The following is a 20,227-nucleotide window of genomic DNA, read 5'->3' on the forward strand; positions in this document are numbered from 1 at the left end:
TGTCAGCTGACATCAATGCACTGATCATTACGCCAGGCCCCTTTTCCTGTCCATTCTTTGTTATCCTCATGGGTTTGACTCTGTCCAATGTTTAATAAGCTTTCACACACATACTTTTAGTTCTCCAAAAACCCTATGGGGATATCCCAACCCCAATTTCATGAGTGAGAAAATCTAGCCCCAAATAAATTTGCTCAGCCTCCCATAGCTGCTCCTACCATGACAGTATTCAAACACAGAACCTCAGGATTAAACCAACATGCTTTCTATTATCCTATAGCTGTCTACTTTTATAATTTCACTTCTTACTTTTTACATATTGTTTCAGTAATCCTGGTGGGGAACTGTCTTACCATCTGCAGGAGTTTTGGGAGCAGTCACAGACTATTGACCAGGGGAGACCCTGCCATTTCCTGTTCTCTGCCCAGCCTTGGTTGAGCAGATTTATTGCTACATTTTTTCCTCTTATCTCATACACTGGAATCCAGTATCTTCCATGGATGTGTGCCAATTTTTAAAGTTAAGGGGAGCATGTGGGTAGTACACACTGAAATTTTCTATGAGTCTATTAATATTTTCATAGAGGCTGCTCAGAGTTTTAAGTTGACTAATTTTAAGATAAATTACCTCCTGAGGAAGACATCCTTTCCCTTCAATACTCCTCATACCCAATATAGACTTGTTTTTTGGGTATTATTCCTTTTTAGGGTTTCTCCTTAACACCCTGTGCTGAAAAGATAGGGATATTAGAAACAAGCAGCAGTCAAAGCTGACTTCGCTCTCAAGAAGGTGATCCAAATCTCCCTGATCTCTGTAGGGAATGGAGTGCTCCTAAGATCTTTATGCAGAAAGAGACTACTGTTTTGAAGGACTGGATAAATGCACATGGGTGAATCTCAATGCATTTCAAAATCTCCTGACTGACTGATTTTATCAGAACAGACAGATTTTAGGGGTGGAATATACATATATTATATATATGTATGTATGTATTGAGTGAAATACTTTTTCGCATGTTAAATAGAAGGTAAGTTAAAATGCACATATGCAAAATCTCTGCATTTGAGGCATATGAGTCTGCTAAGTGTAAAAAAACCCATATCATCTCCATGTAACAGTATTTTTCTGCTTTACTAGGGCAGTGGTGATAAAACACAAATGCAAACATTGAAAATAAACATGTTAACATGTTTTGGAACCCAATATTATAAGTGTCACTCTTAATACATTAAAATGAGTTAATTAGTAAGACTATGTCAAAACTAAAACAAAAATATTAGTCAGAGCCTAATTTATAACAATGTATATAAAACTGAAATATCTTCAATTTCAAAATTAATGACAACATTCTTTTTGAAGTAGTAGCTTTCCAGTATAAGATATAGCACATGGTATAAAGATATAACGTTAGCCATGCATTTTCAAAAACCTCACAAATAATAAAATACATACACTATTCACGATGTTCTGACCAGTCATTTTTTTTTTAACCGATTCTTCAACGAACCAATCTAATACGTGGGAATCACTGCCTCTTTCAACCAGACCAGGATGAAACAGACAGAACCAGTTTACACTGTACCACAGTCACTGGTAGACTGGGGAGGGTTCTCTCTAGTCTGTAGTCTTTCTGTAAATAGGATCTTATCTCCAAAGGGGTTATAAAATCAACATAGGCAAAATGAAGTTCCAGAGACCTGCCATTTCCCCTCTCAATAGCATACATTAGGCTTATCTGAAAGCCAATTATATTTATAGAGTAACAGATTCTTAGCCTAGGGTCATGCACTCTCTAATCCTATGTGAATTTAGGAATGAGGAGGACCTGCTGAATCTCAAGAGAATGACCTAGTAAACATAAAAACTCACCCTAGAATCTCTGCCCTGTGTCTACCCCTTCAGGGCGGCAGCACCATTCCTCCTATCCAGCCCCCCAACCCCCCCAGTCACCTAACACTAGGCATAAGTTCTCCTATTGCTCCATTTCCTACAAGTTCTCAAAGCTTAACCAGGAGTAGAAAACCTAACATTCTGCAAAAATTTCAGGAGGAAGCAGAAGGATGGCACATGGGACTGGACTACTTTTTTGCTGGCTACATGAGCTTGCTCATCATTACTAAGCCCAAACCCACGGAAATAAGTGTGTGATCATCCCACTCACATAAACACAAAGCAAATGTTAATAGACACTACTTTTTAGTTCCCTGACACACAATAGCTTTAAATAATGTCAAAATAGTCATTTAATAAGGGCACATATATTTTTTTTCTTCAATTGGATGCCTGTATATGGCACTGGGAATCCAATATTAAAGGGTCTATGTTTGTTTAAATTGTACTACAGTTCGCAGATCTCTTATAAAGGCACACATTCAATTTTCAAATATTCCAAATTGTAAAACTTGTGAGAACTGCATTTGTCTTACCCAGGGCTACAGAAAATCACTAAAAGCTACTGCCCATCTCACTACTGGAGACATCACCCTGCCCTACTCAGCAAGAGGTTATTCTCAGCAGTTGAGCTTTGAGGTAGTCCAGGACCCCACACCAGACCCAATACACACACTTGGCCATACCCATTGGCTCTGTGGGAACCTCTGAAGGCGAAGGGGGCCAATCTCATGCAAGCTTAAAGGATTTGAGAAAAAAGAAGGCTATGTGGAGTCAGCCACTTGGTTCTTTCCACCAGTATCCATGTGAGCAAGAGAGAATAATGGCAAGTAGGTATGTGAAAGGCAACCTGGTTTCAACTCTGGGCCTGTAGGCTCTCCCAGACATGTCTGATGTAGTCCCAGCAGGCAGCACTGCCTCAGTGGGGCAATGTCATGCACGGCAGGAGACACTGGAAGTCATGCTTTGATACTTGCATGAAAGAGGTAATGTAAGTTCTATTTTCAAGACTCACAATCCAGGGATTTTTTTTTTAATGCAAAATTGCTTCAGGTGGGAACGTAAATAAAGTTTTGTAACATTGGGTTATGTGCTTTTCTTAATCACATCAATCTCATCCATTCACTATAACCCCCCCATAGTACATTTTACTCAGGGTAGATACATAAAAATTCTGAAAAGTGACTTAAACATTCACCTACCTTCTACGTGGTCTCGAATATTCCCATCCTCCAGCAGCAAAGGCCTCAGGATACCCCGAAGAAGTGGAAATCAGTCACTGCACGGAAGAAATAACCCTAAAAGACACATTTAAATCACCATTAGCAGACAATTCCATTTTGGACTGGACATGTCCTACTTCTTACTCTTGCAGTGGGTAGCAGTGGAGGTTTGAAAGTGTCACTTTATTTCTTTGAACCTTGGTACCTTCATTTTATTTATTTATTTTTATTTAAATTTTAGAAAATGATTTATTTATGCATATAGAACTGGGGTACAGGTCAGAGGTGCAGGGGCGGTGAGAGGATTCACCAGAAACAGAGTGGGGAGCAGAACAGGCAGATCTACAAAGTACACTGCTGAGGAGAGCAGCAGGTGTGGCAGGAGAAGTCTGCCGCACCATGTGTGTCCCCTCCCGGGCAGGGATCAAACTCACACTGCAGCGGCTGCAGTGCTGTGCATCCTAACCAGTTGCGCCACTAGGGAGGACCCAGTACTTTCATTTTAAATAAGGTTAATGGCCAGAAGGGTCTCAAGTTTCTCCTAATCTAATCCATCCCCCCCCCCCCCCCCCCACCTCTGCCCAGCTATGGTTCTACAGTTGAAGAGCCCAAGCTGACACAACTCGATGGTCATACTCCAGGGGGCCAGCGCTTGGTAGATAGTGACTGGTTTTACAAAGGGGAAAAAATCAGTGATATCATAAACAGCTCTAGAATAATTGAAGGTCAGAATTAAACAGACACTACTCTCCACACATTTGTACTAACCGCTAGCTGAAATCGTGAAAGTTATTTTTTCAATAAAATAAGTTTCCTTCTTTTTAAAGGAAAGTTGTCAAGGATGCAGAAGGAAATGAAGATGGTCAAAAATGAGGACGTGCACTACGGTGTGGGCGTGAAGAGAGCCCCCTCTTTTCCCCACTGCCTGCAGCCTGTGGTAGCCCGCGGGAAAGCGCCTCAGAGACACCCCTTCCCAGAGGCTCTGCGCGGCCCTTTTTCCCAGTTCCGGTATGAACCTCCTCCAGGGGACCTCGACGGGGCATTTGAAGGAGGAGGGTCTCGCAAGCGCAAGAGCATGCCCACCAAGATGCCCTATAACCACCCTGCGGAAGAAGCCGCAGCGGCCCTTCACTCTGAGGAGAGCAAAGGCCACGGCCCGCGGAGCCTCCCCTTGCTGTTCCCGCAGCCTCCGCGTCCCAAATATGACTCGCAGATGATCGACCTGTGCAACGTGGGCTTCCAGTTCTACCGCACCCTGGAACATCTGGGGGGCAAACCAGTCAAGCAGGAGCCTGTGAAGCCCAGCGCCGTGTGGCCCCAGCCCACACCCCCGCCATTCCTGCCGGCGCCCTACCCCTACTACCCCAAAGTGCCCCCAGGCCTCATGTTCCCCTTCTTCATGCCCGCGTCTTCCCCGTTCCCTTTCAGCCGCCACACCTTCCTGCCCAAGCAGCCTCCGGAGCCGCTGCTGCCGCGGAAAGTGGAGCCCCGCGAGCGCGAAGAGGCTAAGCAGAAAGTGGAGCGCGTGGACGTGAACGTGCAGATTGACGACAGCTATTACGTAGACGTGGGCGGGGCGCAGAAGCGCTGGCAGTGCCCCACCTGCGACAAGTCCTACACCTCCAAGTACAACCTGGTCACCCACATCCTGGGCCACAGCGGGATCAAGCCGCACGCCTGCACCCGCTGCGGGAAGCTCTTCAAACAGCTCAGCCATCTGCACACCCACATGCTCACCCACCAGGGCACGCGGCCCCACAAATGCCAGGTGTGCCACAAGGCCTTCACCCAGACCAGCCACCTGAAGCGCCACATGATGCAGCACAGCGAGGTGAAGCCACACAACTGCCGTGTGTGTGGCCGGGGCTTTGCCTACCCTAGCGAGCTCAAGGCCCATGAGGCCAAGCACGCCAGCGGACGGGAGAACATCTGCGTGGAGTGCGGCCTCGACTTCCCCACCCTGGCCCAGCTGAAGAGGCACCTCACCACACACAGGGGCCCCATCCAGTACAACTGCTCCGAGTGTGACAAGACCTTCCAGTACCCGAGCCAGCTGCAGAACCACATGATGAAGCACAAAGACATCAGGCCCTACATCTGCTCAGAGTGTGGCATGGAGTTCGTGCAGCCACACCACCTCAAGCAGCACTCCCTCACCCACAAGGTACAAGGGTGGGGCTGGCAGGACCTTGGGTAACAGACAGAGCCTTAGGGGCCAGGGACCAGGAGCTTGGTCCAGGAGACCTGCGCTGCTCCCCTCCTCCCAAAAGGAGAAGCTGAGCAAGCCTGGGCTTGCCTTGCCTCAAACCTGACACCCTTCCTCACCTGGAAATGGATGAAGATGAGACTAGTGATCGTCTAGAGATCAAGAGCTTTCCCACCTAGCCTTCTTGAGCCTGAGTGTGGCCTAGGAATAAATGATGCTGGTAGTCTGGAGAGGAGAGTGAGGAAAGATGAAGCAAACAGCTGGCTGTGCAGGTGCCCCAAAGAATCCCTAAACTTTGGCTTCTGGAAACTAGACACTAGCAGGAATGTGTCATCAGACTTGATCTATTCGAGACCTGCTCTGTGCCGGGGACATACTAATTAAAACCATCCAGAGAATTCTAAATCATTCTCTTGGTTTTTTTGCTGATGAGGCAGTTACTACCTTTATTTTGTTTTCTTCCTCCACTGTGAGACCTGCTTCTTATGCAACTGGCTCCAGGGGAGAAGAGGCTGGCCTGAACCAGCAGGGCCTATGCTTCTCCTAGTGGAGGACCTGTCTAATTAAGTGCAGTGAGCTGTGGTTTGTTACTGTAGGCAGCATGGGAGAGCATCTTTCTCTATTTGGGTTTGGTTTTCTTTTCTCTGGACTTAGGTTTTCAATGAGGAATATAGGTCCATGGGTTTCAGTTCAGCCTAGTTTGCAACCAAAGCCCTGGAGTCATTCAGGATGACCTAAAAAAGGGCCTCAGTGGTATCTCTGGTATCTTACTCGAGCTCTGCTTATTTGGGTCTGCTTTGAATTTCTGTGAGGAGAGATTTGCCCCACTGACCTCTGCATTCACCCCCACGGCCACAAATGGTTTTCTTGGCAGACAGACTTCTAACAGACCAGAATTTCTAAAACATTCTTTAATTCTGAAAGGTCAGGGGAGGACTTTGCCCAGCTAAGATAACATTTCTGCTCTGCTGCAATGGGTTTCATTTGTTAGGTTAGAACAAAACGCAGGGCATTTTCTGGCTCTGCAGCAGAGGTGAAATGTGTGGCTGCCTTGTAGGCCCAGCACAAACAGCGCCTGCCCTCAAATGGCACCTGTAGATACCATTCAAGTGCAGGAACCTTCAAAAAAGAACCTAGACAGTGTTAATCACAACTGATTACAGAGGCTCCTGTGTGTTTGGAGAAGCAATCAAAGGTGCATTTGAGAACATGTAAAAATTCTGTATGAGTAGAGAATGAAGTCAAAGTAAGAAAACAGCCTGGTATCTGTAATGAATTTCCTTTGAATTAGGAAACTAAATGTATTTTAATTAAAGTCATCAGCAAATCATGAGAGGTATTATTTACTGATAATCTCTATGTGCAAAGTGCTTTACTTCTCATTTAATGCTCTTTAACTCTGATAAGATACCAATGGGTATCAACCCAAATCTGTAGATAAGACTCTGAGACATGAAAAAGTCACTCAGAAATCTCTGACTCCAGCCCCTGAGCTCTTGAACACCACTGTTCACACTGCCCCTTTCTCAACCTCTGCTCACCCTTAATAATCCTGTGGATCCCCTCTGGATCATTCTAGCAAGAACAATCCTTCCAGTAAGAGACCCAAACATACTCTTTAGTGCCCTAAAACTGAGGAGTGGTATTTCCTACCATGTCCCAGTTAAAGAAGTAGATATATAGGCAAAGAGATTCAGACCTGGGCTGGGAACCCCTCCCTCCTTAGTCAATTTTGGATACCAGGACTATGATTTCTCTGACCCTGTTAGAAACATAGCAGCTTCCTTTGTTCCCCAAAGTTGTGTCCACTCACTTGAGTTCTAGCCCACAGAATTCTCTTTAGAGAATTCCCAAAGCAGTGATAAATGTGGTTGTTTCTCCTTGGTTCCAGGACATCTGGATCCCACAGCCAGATACAGAAACAATTTTGAAAAGAAAGATGCCAAAGTAATTTTAAAATCCATCGAGAAAATAGTTCCCATTAATTTCATAATTTAAACTCACTGTTTGAATATGCAATACATTCTAAAAATTCATCCTTTGAGGAGGGTATTAAAAATTTGAGCTCTTTATTAGCACAAACCATACACATCTACAATCATCTAGAGAGTATCCTGGCTGGAAACTGTCCCAGGTTCTCATGACCTATCACTTCATTTTCAGATGAGGGAGCCTTCATCAGGAAAGGTCACAAATCTTATCTCGGGTCACACAGCTAGTAAGTTGTTAACAGAGACCCAAACACACACTTTAGGGTCTGGGATCGCCAAAACTGAGTGGTACTTTCTACCATGTCCCAAATTAAAGACTGGAAATAAAGAAAGCCAGCGCAGAGCTTGGAACCCCTCCCTCCTTCATGGAGTGCGGATATCAAGCTCTATGGGTTGTATAATGCATAGTTGTTCACTAACAGATTGTTCTAACCTGTGATAACCTCACTTTAATACCATGGTTCTCTAAGTCTTCCATCTAATAAGTTATTCTGGGTGATGAGATCTTGTAAAGGCCTTTTCAGGGCAGCACTAATTTGGATAATGCTCTACTCATGCTGAGCCCGAAATAACACTTTCCGTTGAGGGCACTGATGCTTCAGTATTCAAAAACTTCTCCACAAACAGCAAGGAAACTAGAAACTCTACTTCTGTGCTGTTTTCTAATCCATAAAGTTATCCTCAGTCAAATTTTTGTATAGAACAGAAACCAACTTATAGAAGGCTCTACAGCCAAATCATGCAGAGGTTACTATGGCCTGTGGGAACCCAGGGGATCCTCTCAGAGGTGATTATCAAGCTGCAGTTTATTGAAGTGTGGATGTGAGTTGTTCTGAGATTTGCAAATCCATTAATGAGAACTCAAGAGAATGTTGGTTTTCATATGGGAAATGATAATATCACTTTAGGAGGTCTTAGTTTTTCATTATCATGAAAGCTGGACTATAGATTTATTTCACATATCATTCCATTTGCTGTTCCCAAAATCCTATTAATCCCTGAGAATTGTTACTGTAGAATTAACCCCCGCAGCAGCAACAAAAGCAGTAGCTTCCTTTTCTACCAATGGTCTAGACAGTGGTTTTCAGTAGAAATAAAATATAAGCAACACTTTTCAAGAAAATAGTTAACTTAATGAGACCAAGGCCATACCATTTGGAACTCAGTGTGTGTCAACAAACTCTTCGTGGATTTACGTGTCAGAGAGAGAAGACCACATCCTGATGAAAGCATGTTACCTGCAAACCTATATATATTTATTTTTTATTTATTTATTTAACCTTCCTCCAGGGGGTGAAGGAGCACAAATGTGGGATCTGTGGGCGAGAGTTCACCCTGCTGGCCAACATGAAGAGACACGTGCTGATCCACACCAACATCCGTGCCTACCAGTGTCACCTCTGCTATAAGAGTTTTGTGCAGAAACAGACCCTCAAGGCGCACATGATCGTCCACTCTGATGTGAAGCCTTTCAAATGCAAGGTGGGCAGCACACCCTTCCGAGGGGCAGGCCTGACTGGGAGGCTCTCCAAGGAACCTTCTACTCCATTTCAGCATGGGGCTACTCAGGCTCAGAGCAGGTCCTCTGCACAGCGGCTGTTCTGCCCCCCTTCACATCCCCCTCAGCGGGCTGCCTATGGGCCCAGGCACTGGAGACAACCAGTAGGAGAAAGTCTGAGGGTTGTTAAAGGGTGAAGGTGATGTGGAGATGTCATTTTGAAAAAGAGATCAGGCGTAATAGCCTTTCCCTTGTTCAAGTCAGTAGAAGCCAGAGAGAAGATGAAGCGGCTCCTATCAACTGATTCCTCCTCCTCATCACTCGTGCTATCCTGCCCTTCTAACCTTGGGCTGAGCAGTGTGATTTGATGGCAGGACTCTCAGAGAAGTGAAAGCACTTCTGAGGCTAACTGCCCAGATGACCTCCTTATTAGGCTGAAAAATAACTGCACAGACACAAGTGTTTCCATTCATTCCCGAGGGCTCTGGAGCATGGGATTGAACATCTCCATTAAGGCCTATGTTAGATTAACTTGGCTAGATTTTTTTTTTCATTAGATGAAATTATGCATGAGCTGGCAATCTGTAAAGCCCAAAGCACTGACTGGGACTATTCAGTAATGTCTGGGCTTCCCAAGAAGCCTTCCCACCCTCCTCTTCAGCACTGTTTCCCTTCTCCATTTCTAAAATGAGGAGGAATCATGCTCAGTACTGGCTAGTTTAATACAAGGAATGTGTCAGCAAGTGTCACCCCAGACATGAAAAGATGGCTAAGGGGGGAGAAGAGAAAAATAGCTACTTATAGACTCTGTCAGAGCCTTTTGTTCAAAATGTAAGTTTTTCTCCTATCTGTCACTGCATGTTTAATGGGGTCCAAATAAATTCTCCACCGATTCCCAGTTCTAAATTAGGACCCCCTGCTTGCAGGGGCTGTTCCTGCTTTAATCTCCCTGCAGCATGTCCCCCACTTGAAGGAACCCCCTGTGAAGCTGACTTCTTTCCTGTGTTGGCCACTCCGGAATGGGGTGACAGGGGTCAGGAACCAGAGCTTTCCTAGACCTGTGTGGGCATCTCCGGAGGTGGGGGAGGGAGGATTATCCCTCCAGCCCTTTTCCTGCCACCTACTTGTGTTTCCCCTCCTTTCTTTAAGTTCCCGGTGGTTTGAAAGTCAGTTTATATCCATCTTGAATCTTCCAGGCTGAAAGGGAGCTTCGAAGCTGCATGCAGGATGGGCTACATAACTCAGAGAACCCAGGGCAAAATGAAAACGTGGGGCCCTTTGTTTAAACATTATGCATTTCAACTTGATAAAAGCAGAGCATTAAGCCCAGATTCAAGACCCTTCTGAGTAAGGGCCCTGGACACCACTGACCACCTCTTCTCTCGCTCTTTAGGGAGTTTTTCGAGTTCCTTGTGACTGCACAGAGCCTCTGGAGTCCCTCACATGTAGCAGAGCTGTCCAGCCTGCCAGGGACTATCTGGCTCCTGCAGAGGTGGTGCCACTCTTCATCCCTGGGGTTGACTTTACTCTTGGTCTCTGAATATATTTTCTTACCAACTAGTAATGGAACACATGAAGTTATTACTAGGAAGAGAACCACTGGCACAGTATATAGTCCCCTAAAAATCTACCCCTGTGCCATCTAACCATCTCCCTCTCACCTCTACTTTGTCAGTTCAGGGCTAGGAGCAGTGAACCAGGCAGAAAAAAAAATCCCTAAAATGGAAAGATATGTCAAGGGACAGGGACAATACAGGAAATGGCTGAGAGAAACAGTCTGCTTCCCTACCCTCAAGGGCCTCGGGGTTCTAGAGGGTATCTGGGAGCATATGGTAACCAAGGAGGCAAGGATTCTCTCTGGTACCATGCACAGAAGATGCACAGTGAGTGCTGCTGGGCCCAGTGGTGCAGAACCAGCTAGTTGGGTATTTCAGGTCCCCTTCATGAGTGACTGTCCCTTCTCCCCATCCTGGTGGTCAACTTTACTCTTTAAAAACTCAGTTTGCTGTTTCCTTGAGGTTGAGTTAGGCTCTGGATGTCTTGTCACACTGTTGGATCCCATAAGCTTTCTAGAGGAGTCCAGCGTTGGTAGGATGTATGGTTTATGTGCTAAATTGGGAGATAGGCCTGGTGCAGGAATTGAAGAGCTGGCCTTCTGTACTGGTCACTTCTTCCTCAGGAGACTACAATCCTGACAGGCTGCTTAAGAGAGTATATCTATCATAAGAACAAGGCATGGAGGCCAAACTTAGTGGCCCTTCGCCACTCCCAGACACTGAAGCAAGACACCCGTCAGGTGTACCGTAGGTTTTCCTCCTCGTCCCCATCTCCCTGCAGAGTGTCACCTGCCGTGGTGTCATTCTCTCATCCTTTTTCATTCAAAAGTGCTTCAGGGTGTGTCTGAGGTTACAGATCATGTAACAAGGTGGGCCTTGCTTCCCATCCATCTGTGCCAGATTCTTACCCAGGTACAAGTGGTTGGGGCTCTGAAGCTTGGAGAAGGAAACAAGGGCTATTGTCTCACCACTCTGCAGTTCACAGCCAGAGATGAATGATTGGCTGGCTGCATAGTGATGTCAGCAAGCAGGCCAGACAGCTAAATCAAGCTTTCTCCTGATGACAAAGAAGAGTTACTCCCTCCACATGACTGATGTGACTGCAAGAGTAAAGCCTTGCTCTTGTCTCACACTAAGAGTTAATTCTGTCTCCTTTCCCCAAAAACTTGCCAAGAAAGGAAATTCTTACAGTAACAGATTCTAATTTCTTAGGATTCTCCCTATTAAGAATCCTTCCTGACATAAATTCCTCCCCTAGTCACAACATAAAATGGTTCTTTCAGTCCCCTGCTCAGTGAAAACAGCTGTCCACAGCAAGCTGACACATTAACAATAGGATGGAAAATTAGAGGGGAGGAAAGGTTACCATTCTGTTTCTTTTTTCTTATAAAAATATTACTGCCCTTCTTGGCTCTTTTGCCATTGGCTCGATTTCTGGACTCCTTGCTTCTGGAAGCCAGCTGAGGTTGCTTCAGAGACCTGTGCCCATGGACTTAAGCTGTTTCAGAAATATGCTTCCCAGATTCTGCGTAAGCACGCAGAGGTTGATTTGGATGCTATCCTTATGGCAGCCACACTTATAATAGCAAAGAACCAGCTGCCGTCTTTGGGAAACCTGTCAGGAAAGGCAGCCATCCAGAATTTCCGGGACAAATTCTCCTTTGAGATGGGTGAAGCCCAGAGCTGCCTAAGTTATGAATCACCAGGTCATCTGTAGCCTGGTCTGAGGCAGAGGCCTGAAGGCGTAGGGAAGGGCTATTAGGACAGGATGAGGTCTCTCTGCAAAGGGTCCCCACCACCTCCACTAAGTTGGCTCCATTTCCCTCTCCTGCTCTTAGATGCTCCATAGGGGAGATACCAGGTGGGAGTCTTTTAGGCACCCGGAGCTTGGGATCAGGCTTGGCATGGAGGGGGTTAAGGCAGTGACCAGATAGCAGCCTTTTGGCAGCAAAGCCCTCCTCAGCAGAAGGAAGGATATAGCTGTATGAACTGCCTGCTTAACAATGCCTCACATGTCCCCAGAGGCCCGCCTGCAAATAGATTTCATCTTGCTTTCTCTTGTACTTTTCAAAGCTTCCTGTTTTCTCACGGTCCTTTTGGACAGTTTACAGTCTCTCTCTCCCTCCCTCCCTCTCTCTCCCTTTGAGGAAAGGAACACCCTTCTTATTAAAAGAGAGAGAGAGAGAGAGAAGAATGTAAGGGAAGGGCTGTTTAGCAGAGGCCATTCTCCTCAGCTGCAGGTCACAGCTCTTTGACCTTTTCTCTCAGAATAGGAAAACACAGACTTCCTGGTGCATCTTTGTCCTCACGCTCAGATCAGGCTGGCTGGCTCGACGTAGCGTGCCTCTTCTTGGCTCTGCAGGGTCTGGCTGGGCCCAGTGTCCACCGACTGCCATCGCCCTGTTTCTCCACACAGTTGACTTCTCAGTGGCCCTGGCTGTCAGGATTATTGTTGGGGCTTGGGCATGTTGCCTGAGGCACCTCCATACCCAGGGCTGGGAAGGGGCAGGGGCCCCAGGAGGACAGATTCAGAACTCCTCTGAGGACAAGGAACAAGGAGGCCGGGAGCAAACAGGGCTTTTGCTAACTGTTTATAGCATGAGAATTGGAGATTTCAGTTGGCCTCACCCAAAGTGTGCACTGTAGCATGGGTCTCTTCCCATCCATATTTCCCAGTGCTCTGTTGAACACAACTGCTCCCATTGTAATTGTTCCCCAAGTAACCTGGCAGGTATTTACTTCAAGGTGTCCTGACTTTGTCCTTCCTTTGATATTTGGCTTTAAAACACAGGATCGTCATCCTCAAATATCTTTCCATTTCTGTAATATAAAATAATCAACTACGAACATGTTAATGACAGTAATAAGAGTTAGTATTTATTGAGCTCTTACTGTTTGCCAAGCTCTTTACAGAATTGTCTCATTTGACCCTTCAGGAGAAACTACAAATATCATGAACGTTTTACTGAAAAGAAAACAGAGCAAGATCTCTGTCCCTCTAAGGTCTCACTGTCACTTTTCTGCTCTGCTATCTCAAAGCTTAATAATCTCTGCAGACTATTTTGAAAAACAGCTCAAAACATTTGTCCACCTTTTCTATTAAATGTTGAGGTTTGCCGCTCTCTTTAAAAAGCAGGCATAAAGGTGGGTGTAGCTGGAAAAGCGAGATCCAGGATTAGGCACGCTGATCATTAGGGCAACTGAGCGCTCAGAAGGGAGAGAGACGATGCAGCTGGCCATCTGCAAGATGCAGCCTTTGTTCTCGCCACCCCAGCAGCTTCCTCTGTCTGTTTTAGTCTGCAGACTTTGGCAGGAGATGATTCAGTAAGCCTTGCTTGGGCTAGCTCTTAGCTTCATATCTGGTGATTAAAGGGGGCTTTTTAGCTGACCATTTTAACCTAGAGAAGAAACTTAGCATTTGAATGCTCCTTCCTAACCCTTTTTCTTCCTTCTAGTCAGAATTTCCCTCCTCTACAACATGTGTGCTTAGAGTCACCTCTCAAGCCCCATTTGAGGGCGCCATCTTTAATTTACCCTCCTCCTGTGGCCTGTCCTCACTAGGAGTGACTGAAAAGCCTTGCTCTAAGTTTCACAGAGACAAATGTACCATACATTTGTCTAATGTCTTATGGAAAAGATGAAGAGGCCAAGTGTTCTGAATTAGGAACAAAGGACTTTGTGGAGAGGTCAGAAAGGAAGAAATCATAGATAGCTACCATGAGGATGTGAATGGTATCCAAGTCCCTTGGGTCTTGAGTTAACTGTCTCCATCCTTCTGCCACTGAGGATTTTTTGTGCAAACTAGTATGTATAGGGTTAGTATGGGAAAGGAATAAAGTTGGTGATGGTTGTATTTTGGAATTTTTGCAAGGAAGAGTAATAGATTTCGGATTTGCGTGTTTAGTCCCCCAATCAAGTACCTAGACAGTCATTAAATATTATTATGTACCCTGTGCTTAACACTAAGATTGAACACAAAGCAAAGGAAGGCAGACTTTGCATTTTTGAATACTACCTGGGATACCCTTAAGTGTCCCAAACATCTCTCAGAGCTAACATACCTCCCCTTAGCCCTGAGAAAGCTCTCCATTGCCTGGCCCATTAGGCCATGATAGAACCATGAAGGATTACTATGGTATATACAAATTAAAATTTGCCGACAGCAGGAAAATCATTCTCCTTTACCAATCACTCATCAGATCATGAAGCTGACCTGTCATGTCACATAGTGGCTTTTCCCTGATTCCTTGACTTCAAGAGACAATAATATTTTAATATTTTAATGTCCCTATGTAGTACTAAAATGTCCTGGAAAGTTCAGTAGTGAATGAATTGAATCAGAAAAACTTTATAGAGTACTGAGCTATAAACAGGATCATGTAAGGGTGATAGAGCTTAATAAATCTGTCTACTGAGAATAAAAGAACCAAGGGTCTGTCCCACATATAGAACTTCAATGAGGAAGTTAAGTTAGAGCACTGTTTCAGCCTTTCACCTTTTGGGTCACCTTTTCCAAATGAAAGTGACATGCAAGTGCCCTGAATACATCTTTTTAGGACACCAGTTTGTCAAATTCATGCTTGCCAGTTAGGAAGTATAAAGGGAAAAATACTTGAAACCCCCAAATATGAATCATTAAAAAATACAGAAGCAACCATTCATCACCCATGTGTGGCCTGCCAGTGCCGTATTTGTAATCCAGGTTGACTTCCTCTTACCGCCCAGCATTCCTTTAGGCTAATCTAAAGGATTAAATTTGGTTTAGCCTTTCTTTCATGGTCAGTTCAATTCTCACCTCTGTAGCTACCTGAAAAAGAGTTACCTTAATGAATAAAATAATTCATAATTTATTTAAAAATTCAACCCAGAATTATCACCTTTGACACTGAAAATATCTGTCAGTGGGAAAGAAAAACTGGCATCAAATGTTGGGGGACTCTGTATCTGGAGTCCCTATCCATGACACATCTCATTCACCCCTGAACATGGATCTTGGAGCTGGGGAGGAAAGGAGAATGTTCCTCTTATCACTCTGGCCCAAGAGCAGATGCAAAGTCCTCCTCTGACTTCTGCCCAGTGCAGCCAAGGAGGTCCAGAGCTTTGCTGGGCTTGGGGATGAGAAAAGGAGGGAAAGCACCATGGTCAGCTACTTCTGTTTATACCTTAGCATCTGTATGCATTGTCTTAGAAGAGGTAGTTCAGCCTGTTGTGATCCATCCATTCTTTGTGTTTTGATAGGAATATAGAAAAATGAAGTAGAAAGAAATGAATGTGTTTATTCTTTGTAAACATGTATACTGAGGTAATATTTCAGTACTTCACATCTCCCAGAGAAAAGAAACAGTCCTGCATTTACATCTCTGCGGTCTCTCTAACTCTGAAATCCAAGCCAGTAGTTTCCAAATTAATAAATGAGGAAAGTGTTGACTAATGCAGTCTGAAGAAGAGTTATGTTGAGACTGCAAAATAGGAATGTTGTCTCGAGTGGCCAATGACTGAGTTCATTATCCCACCCACCAGCTATATACCTTGATGAGTGTAACCTGAGCCTCAGTTTATCCTTCTCAAAAATCGGGGGAGGGTGATGACAACCCATCTCCTAGGATTGATGTGACAATTAAATGAAGTATTCCAAGGCAGACTCAGATAATGCCTTCTAACTGCTGACCTTTTCCAAACCTTGCACTCCAAAGAAGCACCAAGGGCTTTGTTTGTGTCTGCCGAACAGGAAAGCAGATCTCACAAATCTATCCCTACTTGAGCACAATCCCACACCTCTCTGACTTCCAGGAGAACATTTTCCTTAGCAGTGTAGGTGACAGCATGTCTGTCCTCACATAGACCTGGATCTGGGATCCTGGGGTGGGTCCCCGACCTGCAAGTAACCTGTGTTCTCTTTGCCACCGTCCGATAGCTGTGTGGGAAGGAATTCAACCGCATGCACAACCTGATGGGCCACATGCACCTGCACTCTGACAGCAAACCCTTCAAGTGCCTCTACTGCCCCAGCAAGTTCACTCTGAAGGGGAACCTGACACGTCACATGAAGGTCAAACACGGGGTCATGGAGCGGGGCCTTCATTCGCAAGGTAATCGTCCAGGAAGTCGGTCATAGCCAGCAGCTAACAGGCAGGAGCTGTACTCGTTTGTAGAGGCTTTACTTGGGGAGTTTATTCTTAATGTTGTAAAAGGGAGTATAATCTTTAAGACCACAGTAGAGTAGCAAGAGCAGGCTTATAGCAAATATAATGGTAATATCTGCAAATAGGAAGTCAAAGTGGGTCACAGAGCATCAGTTGGAACATCATGAGGACAACAGAACATTATTAGTTCTCAGCTCCAGCCTGCAGCAGGTGCCTTGCCTCCTTTAATCTTCAATACTCTAGGCTAGAGGGACGTCTGTTATCTCTGCTTTCCAGATGGGGGAGCAGAGGCTGTAGGTATTAATTTCCCCAAAGTCACTCAACTGACAAGTGACAGGATCAGGATTTGAACACAGACTTTCTTTACTCCCAAGTCTGACTCCGAAGCCTTTATTGTGTTCACTTCATGCCCTGCTGTCACCGAGACTTTCTTTCCTTTCTACAAAACAGTCCTGCAAGCTCTGTTGTCAACAGCAGCATGTCTTAGCAGGCTAAGACTCCTCCACTTTCTTCCCATCAGGTACACCAGGGACAATGTTCCTGCTGGTTAGGCCTGACTAGCTCTGTGCAGAACAGGGGGTTATGTGTCCCCTACTGAGTCTGAACTGAGCTGATGAAAAGTTTTCTCTTTTTTCTTCCTAGTCCCTTAGTTTGAGAACAGTATGTTCCAGATCTAATGGATTCATGAGTTGTCCCTCAGCCACCTAACGAGGCAGTGCTTCAGTCAACAGTCCATAATGCTCCTGTGCCCTGCAGTGTACTTTGTACACACAGCAGGCGTACCACTGGAGTGAGACCATCTATGCCCTCTAACAGCTCTATATGTGGGGTATAGGCCAGAGGTGCACATATGTGGTGCTTTAACCTGCTGCGCCACCAGGGAGGGCCCCACTTTGAAATTTTTTAACAGACTTTGAACAACTTTAATATTTCCATCTACAGAATGTGTTAATACTTTTCACCCTAGTTTTTGAAACATTAACCAGATTTTTAAAATCTCCCTGTGTGCCTGACAAGATGAAAGATACTGCAACCTTCATTGTCTGACAGTATCACCAAGAAGGCAAAGGAGGACAAAGGAATCCCCAGCTCAGGAGACTGCTTCTCCTGTGATGCAATGCTGCCTATTGCTCTTCTTCAGTCACCCCCAATTGTTCCTTGGCCCTATTGACTCCCCCACTGTAGAATCCTCAAGATTAATCCGTCAGCTACTAAAATGTCTCTTCCTCTAGGACCTCAAGCTAAAACTCCTATCACTGCCTTGACAGGAGGATGAGGGGGGCACTTATCCTCTTTGTCCTCCTATTCCATCTGTGCTTAGGGGTTCTAGTGATGAGGTGACCCCAAATGGGTAATTTTGTTTGTTTGTTTCAAGAACAAAATACCTTTATCATTTGGAATAAAGTACCTTTATTACTAAGTTGCCTCATAGTAAAATACCTGCTTACTATAAAAAAGTAACATAAGGGGCCCTCCCTGGTGGCACAGCAGGTTACAGGACCAAGAAGCTAAAGCCACTTCAGCATGAGTTTGATCCTTGCCCTGGAGGTGACCCACATGGTGCGGCAGACCCCTTGCTGCTGACCTGCCCGCTGCTCCCCTCAGCAGTGTACTTCATTAGTCATCCTGTTCTGCTCCCAACTCCCTCTGGTGAAACCTCTCACTGCGCCTGCACCTCTGGCCTGTACCCCAGCTCTGTATGAATAAACAAATAAATCTTTTTAGAAAAATAGTAACATAAATACATTAGAAGTCAAAAGAAAGATTTCAAAATAAACTCCGTTAATAATTTTTTTAAATTTTGGCATATATCCTTTTAAACATTTTTTGATAGAGAGATTAAATTGGTTTTATGATCATTCATAGATCTCTATGCGGTCTACACGTGGCTCATTGGATGAATGTACAATTATTTATATAACGAAACCTGTCATTAAATAAGTTGTTTTCATGGTTTCATTATATAAAATGTGATGATGAGCATCCCTGTACATATAATTGTGTCCCTGCTTGATGATTTTCATAGTTTAAATTCTCAGAAGGGTAACTGCTAAGTCAAACTCTGCTTATTTTAAAGCTTTGATGCATAATCCCAAATTTGCCTTAAAGGGGTTAATGCCAATTTTTAGAGTTCATCTATGACAAGGCCTATCTCTATGTCCTTAATGAGAACTTAACCTGTTTTTAAAATGTAAAATCAAGCACTGCTCAGTGACCCATGTTCAGGACTTCTCCTGGGGCTTGAATACTGCCTTTGCCTTCACAGGCTTCGGACGGGGGAGAACCACCCTGGCACAAGGAGCTGGGGCCCTGCGGAATCTGGAGCAGGATGAACCCTTTGACCTCTCCCAGAAGCGCCAGGGGAAGAGACCCACCTTCCATTCTGATGGGGAGAGTGGCAGGGGTAGCTCCTGCCATGAAGAGGAGGAGGATGACAACAACTATGAGCTGGAGCAGGGAAGCCCAGGGCTGGCTCCCCAGAGCAAGCAGCTCTGTTCACCCCAGGATCTAGCCACCCAGGTTGAGCAGGCTGCTGGGGTACCAGGGGAAGCCAGTGAGGAGGAGAAGGAAGACGACCCGAAAGAAAAAAGCCAGGAGAAGACTGGGGACGGTGTTGGGGAAGAGGGTGGCCAGGAAAGTGGCCTTCCCCCAAGAGACGAGTGTCTGGGCCTCCGGGCTCTGCAGAGCAACCGACGGGGCCCCTCCTTCCCTGATTACTTGTACTTCAAGCACAGAGATGAGAGCTTAAAAGAATTACTGGAGAGGAAAATGGAAAAACAAGCAGTACTCTTAGGTATCTAAGTGGACAGTTTTAAAATTACATTTGGAAAATGAGAACTAGGCAGTTCAAATATAGCTTTCCGCATGAGTTGTCATTTGCTGGAGATGAGTGAATGGTGCAAATCTTTACAAATGGCTTAGAATAAATGACCAGCGACCATCCTTTGTAATGTAAACGCGTCTTGGTCATTCATTGGGCCTTTGATTTTTAAGATATCTGCAGTAGAACAAACTGTACATATTTTTCTAGGTATCTAATTGTAAGTTGATGCTGAGGTGCTTATAGAAATTCTATTTTTCTTTACTAATACATAACACATGGTAAATTTCTTTCTAGTTGCAAAAATATGGTGCTTGACATGTTTATTAGTGATTAGTTAAATATGTAAACATTATTTTTCTAAGTACATGAAAATATTAGAAGTTGTATAGATAAAAACTGCTTTCTAGTATTAGAAATACTAGAAATGACAAAGGAGGGAAGAGTTATTGAAGAGGACGTTCTCAAGTAGTTTCTGTCAATATAAGGTAAAATTTCAAGAGATTGAATAATTTTGACTAAGGAAAAATCAGAAATACTTAGATTCCTGGCTGAATTTGCCGTTTCTGCTTCAGTTCAATCATCATGTGGCATTTGGACCTTATTTTCAGATGACCTGACGTTGCGCAGGGCTTACATGCTTGCCCCTGGAATCCTGAGCAGGATACCCTCTGAGGCTGTATGCCCCATAAGGCAGCAGCAAGAAGAGTTGTCACCCAGTGAGCAGTGCTGGAGCTGGAGCTTAAGAGGGGATTTCTTAAGGGATCAGTATCAGAACAGCCATCAGCTTGTTGACAATCATTTGGGGAGCCTTTAACATATATAATGCTGGAAATTCACCTCTTCTCCCCTCAGAGATTCTGATTTCTTTCTGATTTCTTTGGTCAGAAAGGGCCCAG

The 20,227-nt window shown here is 44.8% G+C and overlaps 1 protein-coding gene across 1 annotated transcript in view; it reads left to right on the plus strand.

Annotated features, from left to right (window-relative positions):
- ZNF366 (zinc finger protein 366) overlaps positions 1 to 19,494 on the plus strand; it is a 54,196-nt gene extending 34,702 nt beyond the window's left edge. Inside the window, exons 2-5 of the mRNA XM_004678219.1 lie at positions 3,941 to 5,277; positions 8,601 to 8,792; positions 16,279 to 16,453; positions 18,774 to 19,494. Coding sequence (XP_004678276.1) covers positions 3,955 to 5,277; positions 8,601 to 8,792; positions 16,279 to 16,453; positions 18,774 to 19,309 — 2,226 coding nt within the window. The 5' untranslated portion in view covers positions 3,941 to 3,954 and the 3' untranslated portion in view covers positions 19,310 to 19,494. The remainder of the gene's footprint in view (positions 1 to 3,940; positions 5,278 to 8,600; positions 8,793 to 16,278; positions 16,454 to 18,773) is intronic.
- The last annotated feature ends 733 nt before the right edge of the window (positions 19,495 to 20,227 follow it).

Source organism: Condylura cristata, unplaced genomic scaffold (genome assembly GCF_000260355.1).
Source record: "Condylura cristata isolate star-nosed mole 26May11 unplaced genomic scaffold, ConCri1.0 scaffold00007, whole genome shotgun sequence".
In the NCBI taxonomy this organism is placed as follows: Eukaryota; Metazoa; Chordata; class Mammalia; order Eulipotyphla; family Talpidae; genus Condylura; species Condylura cristata.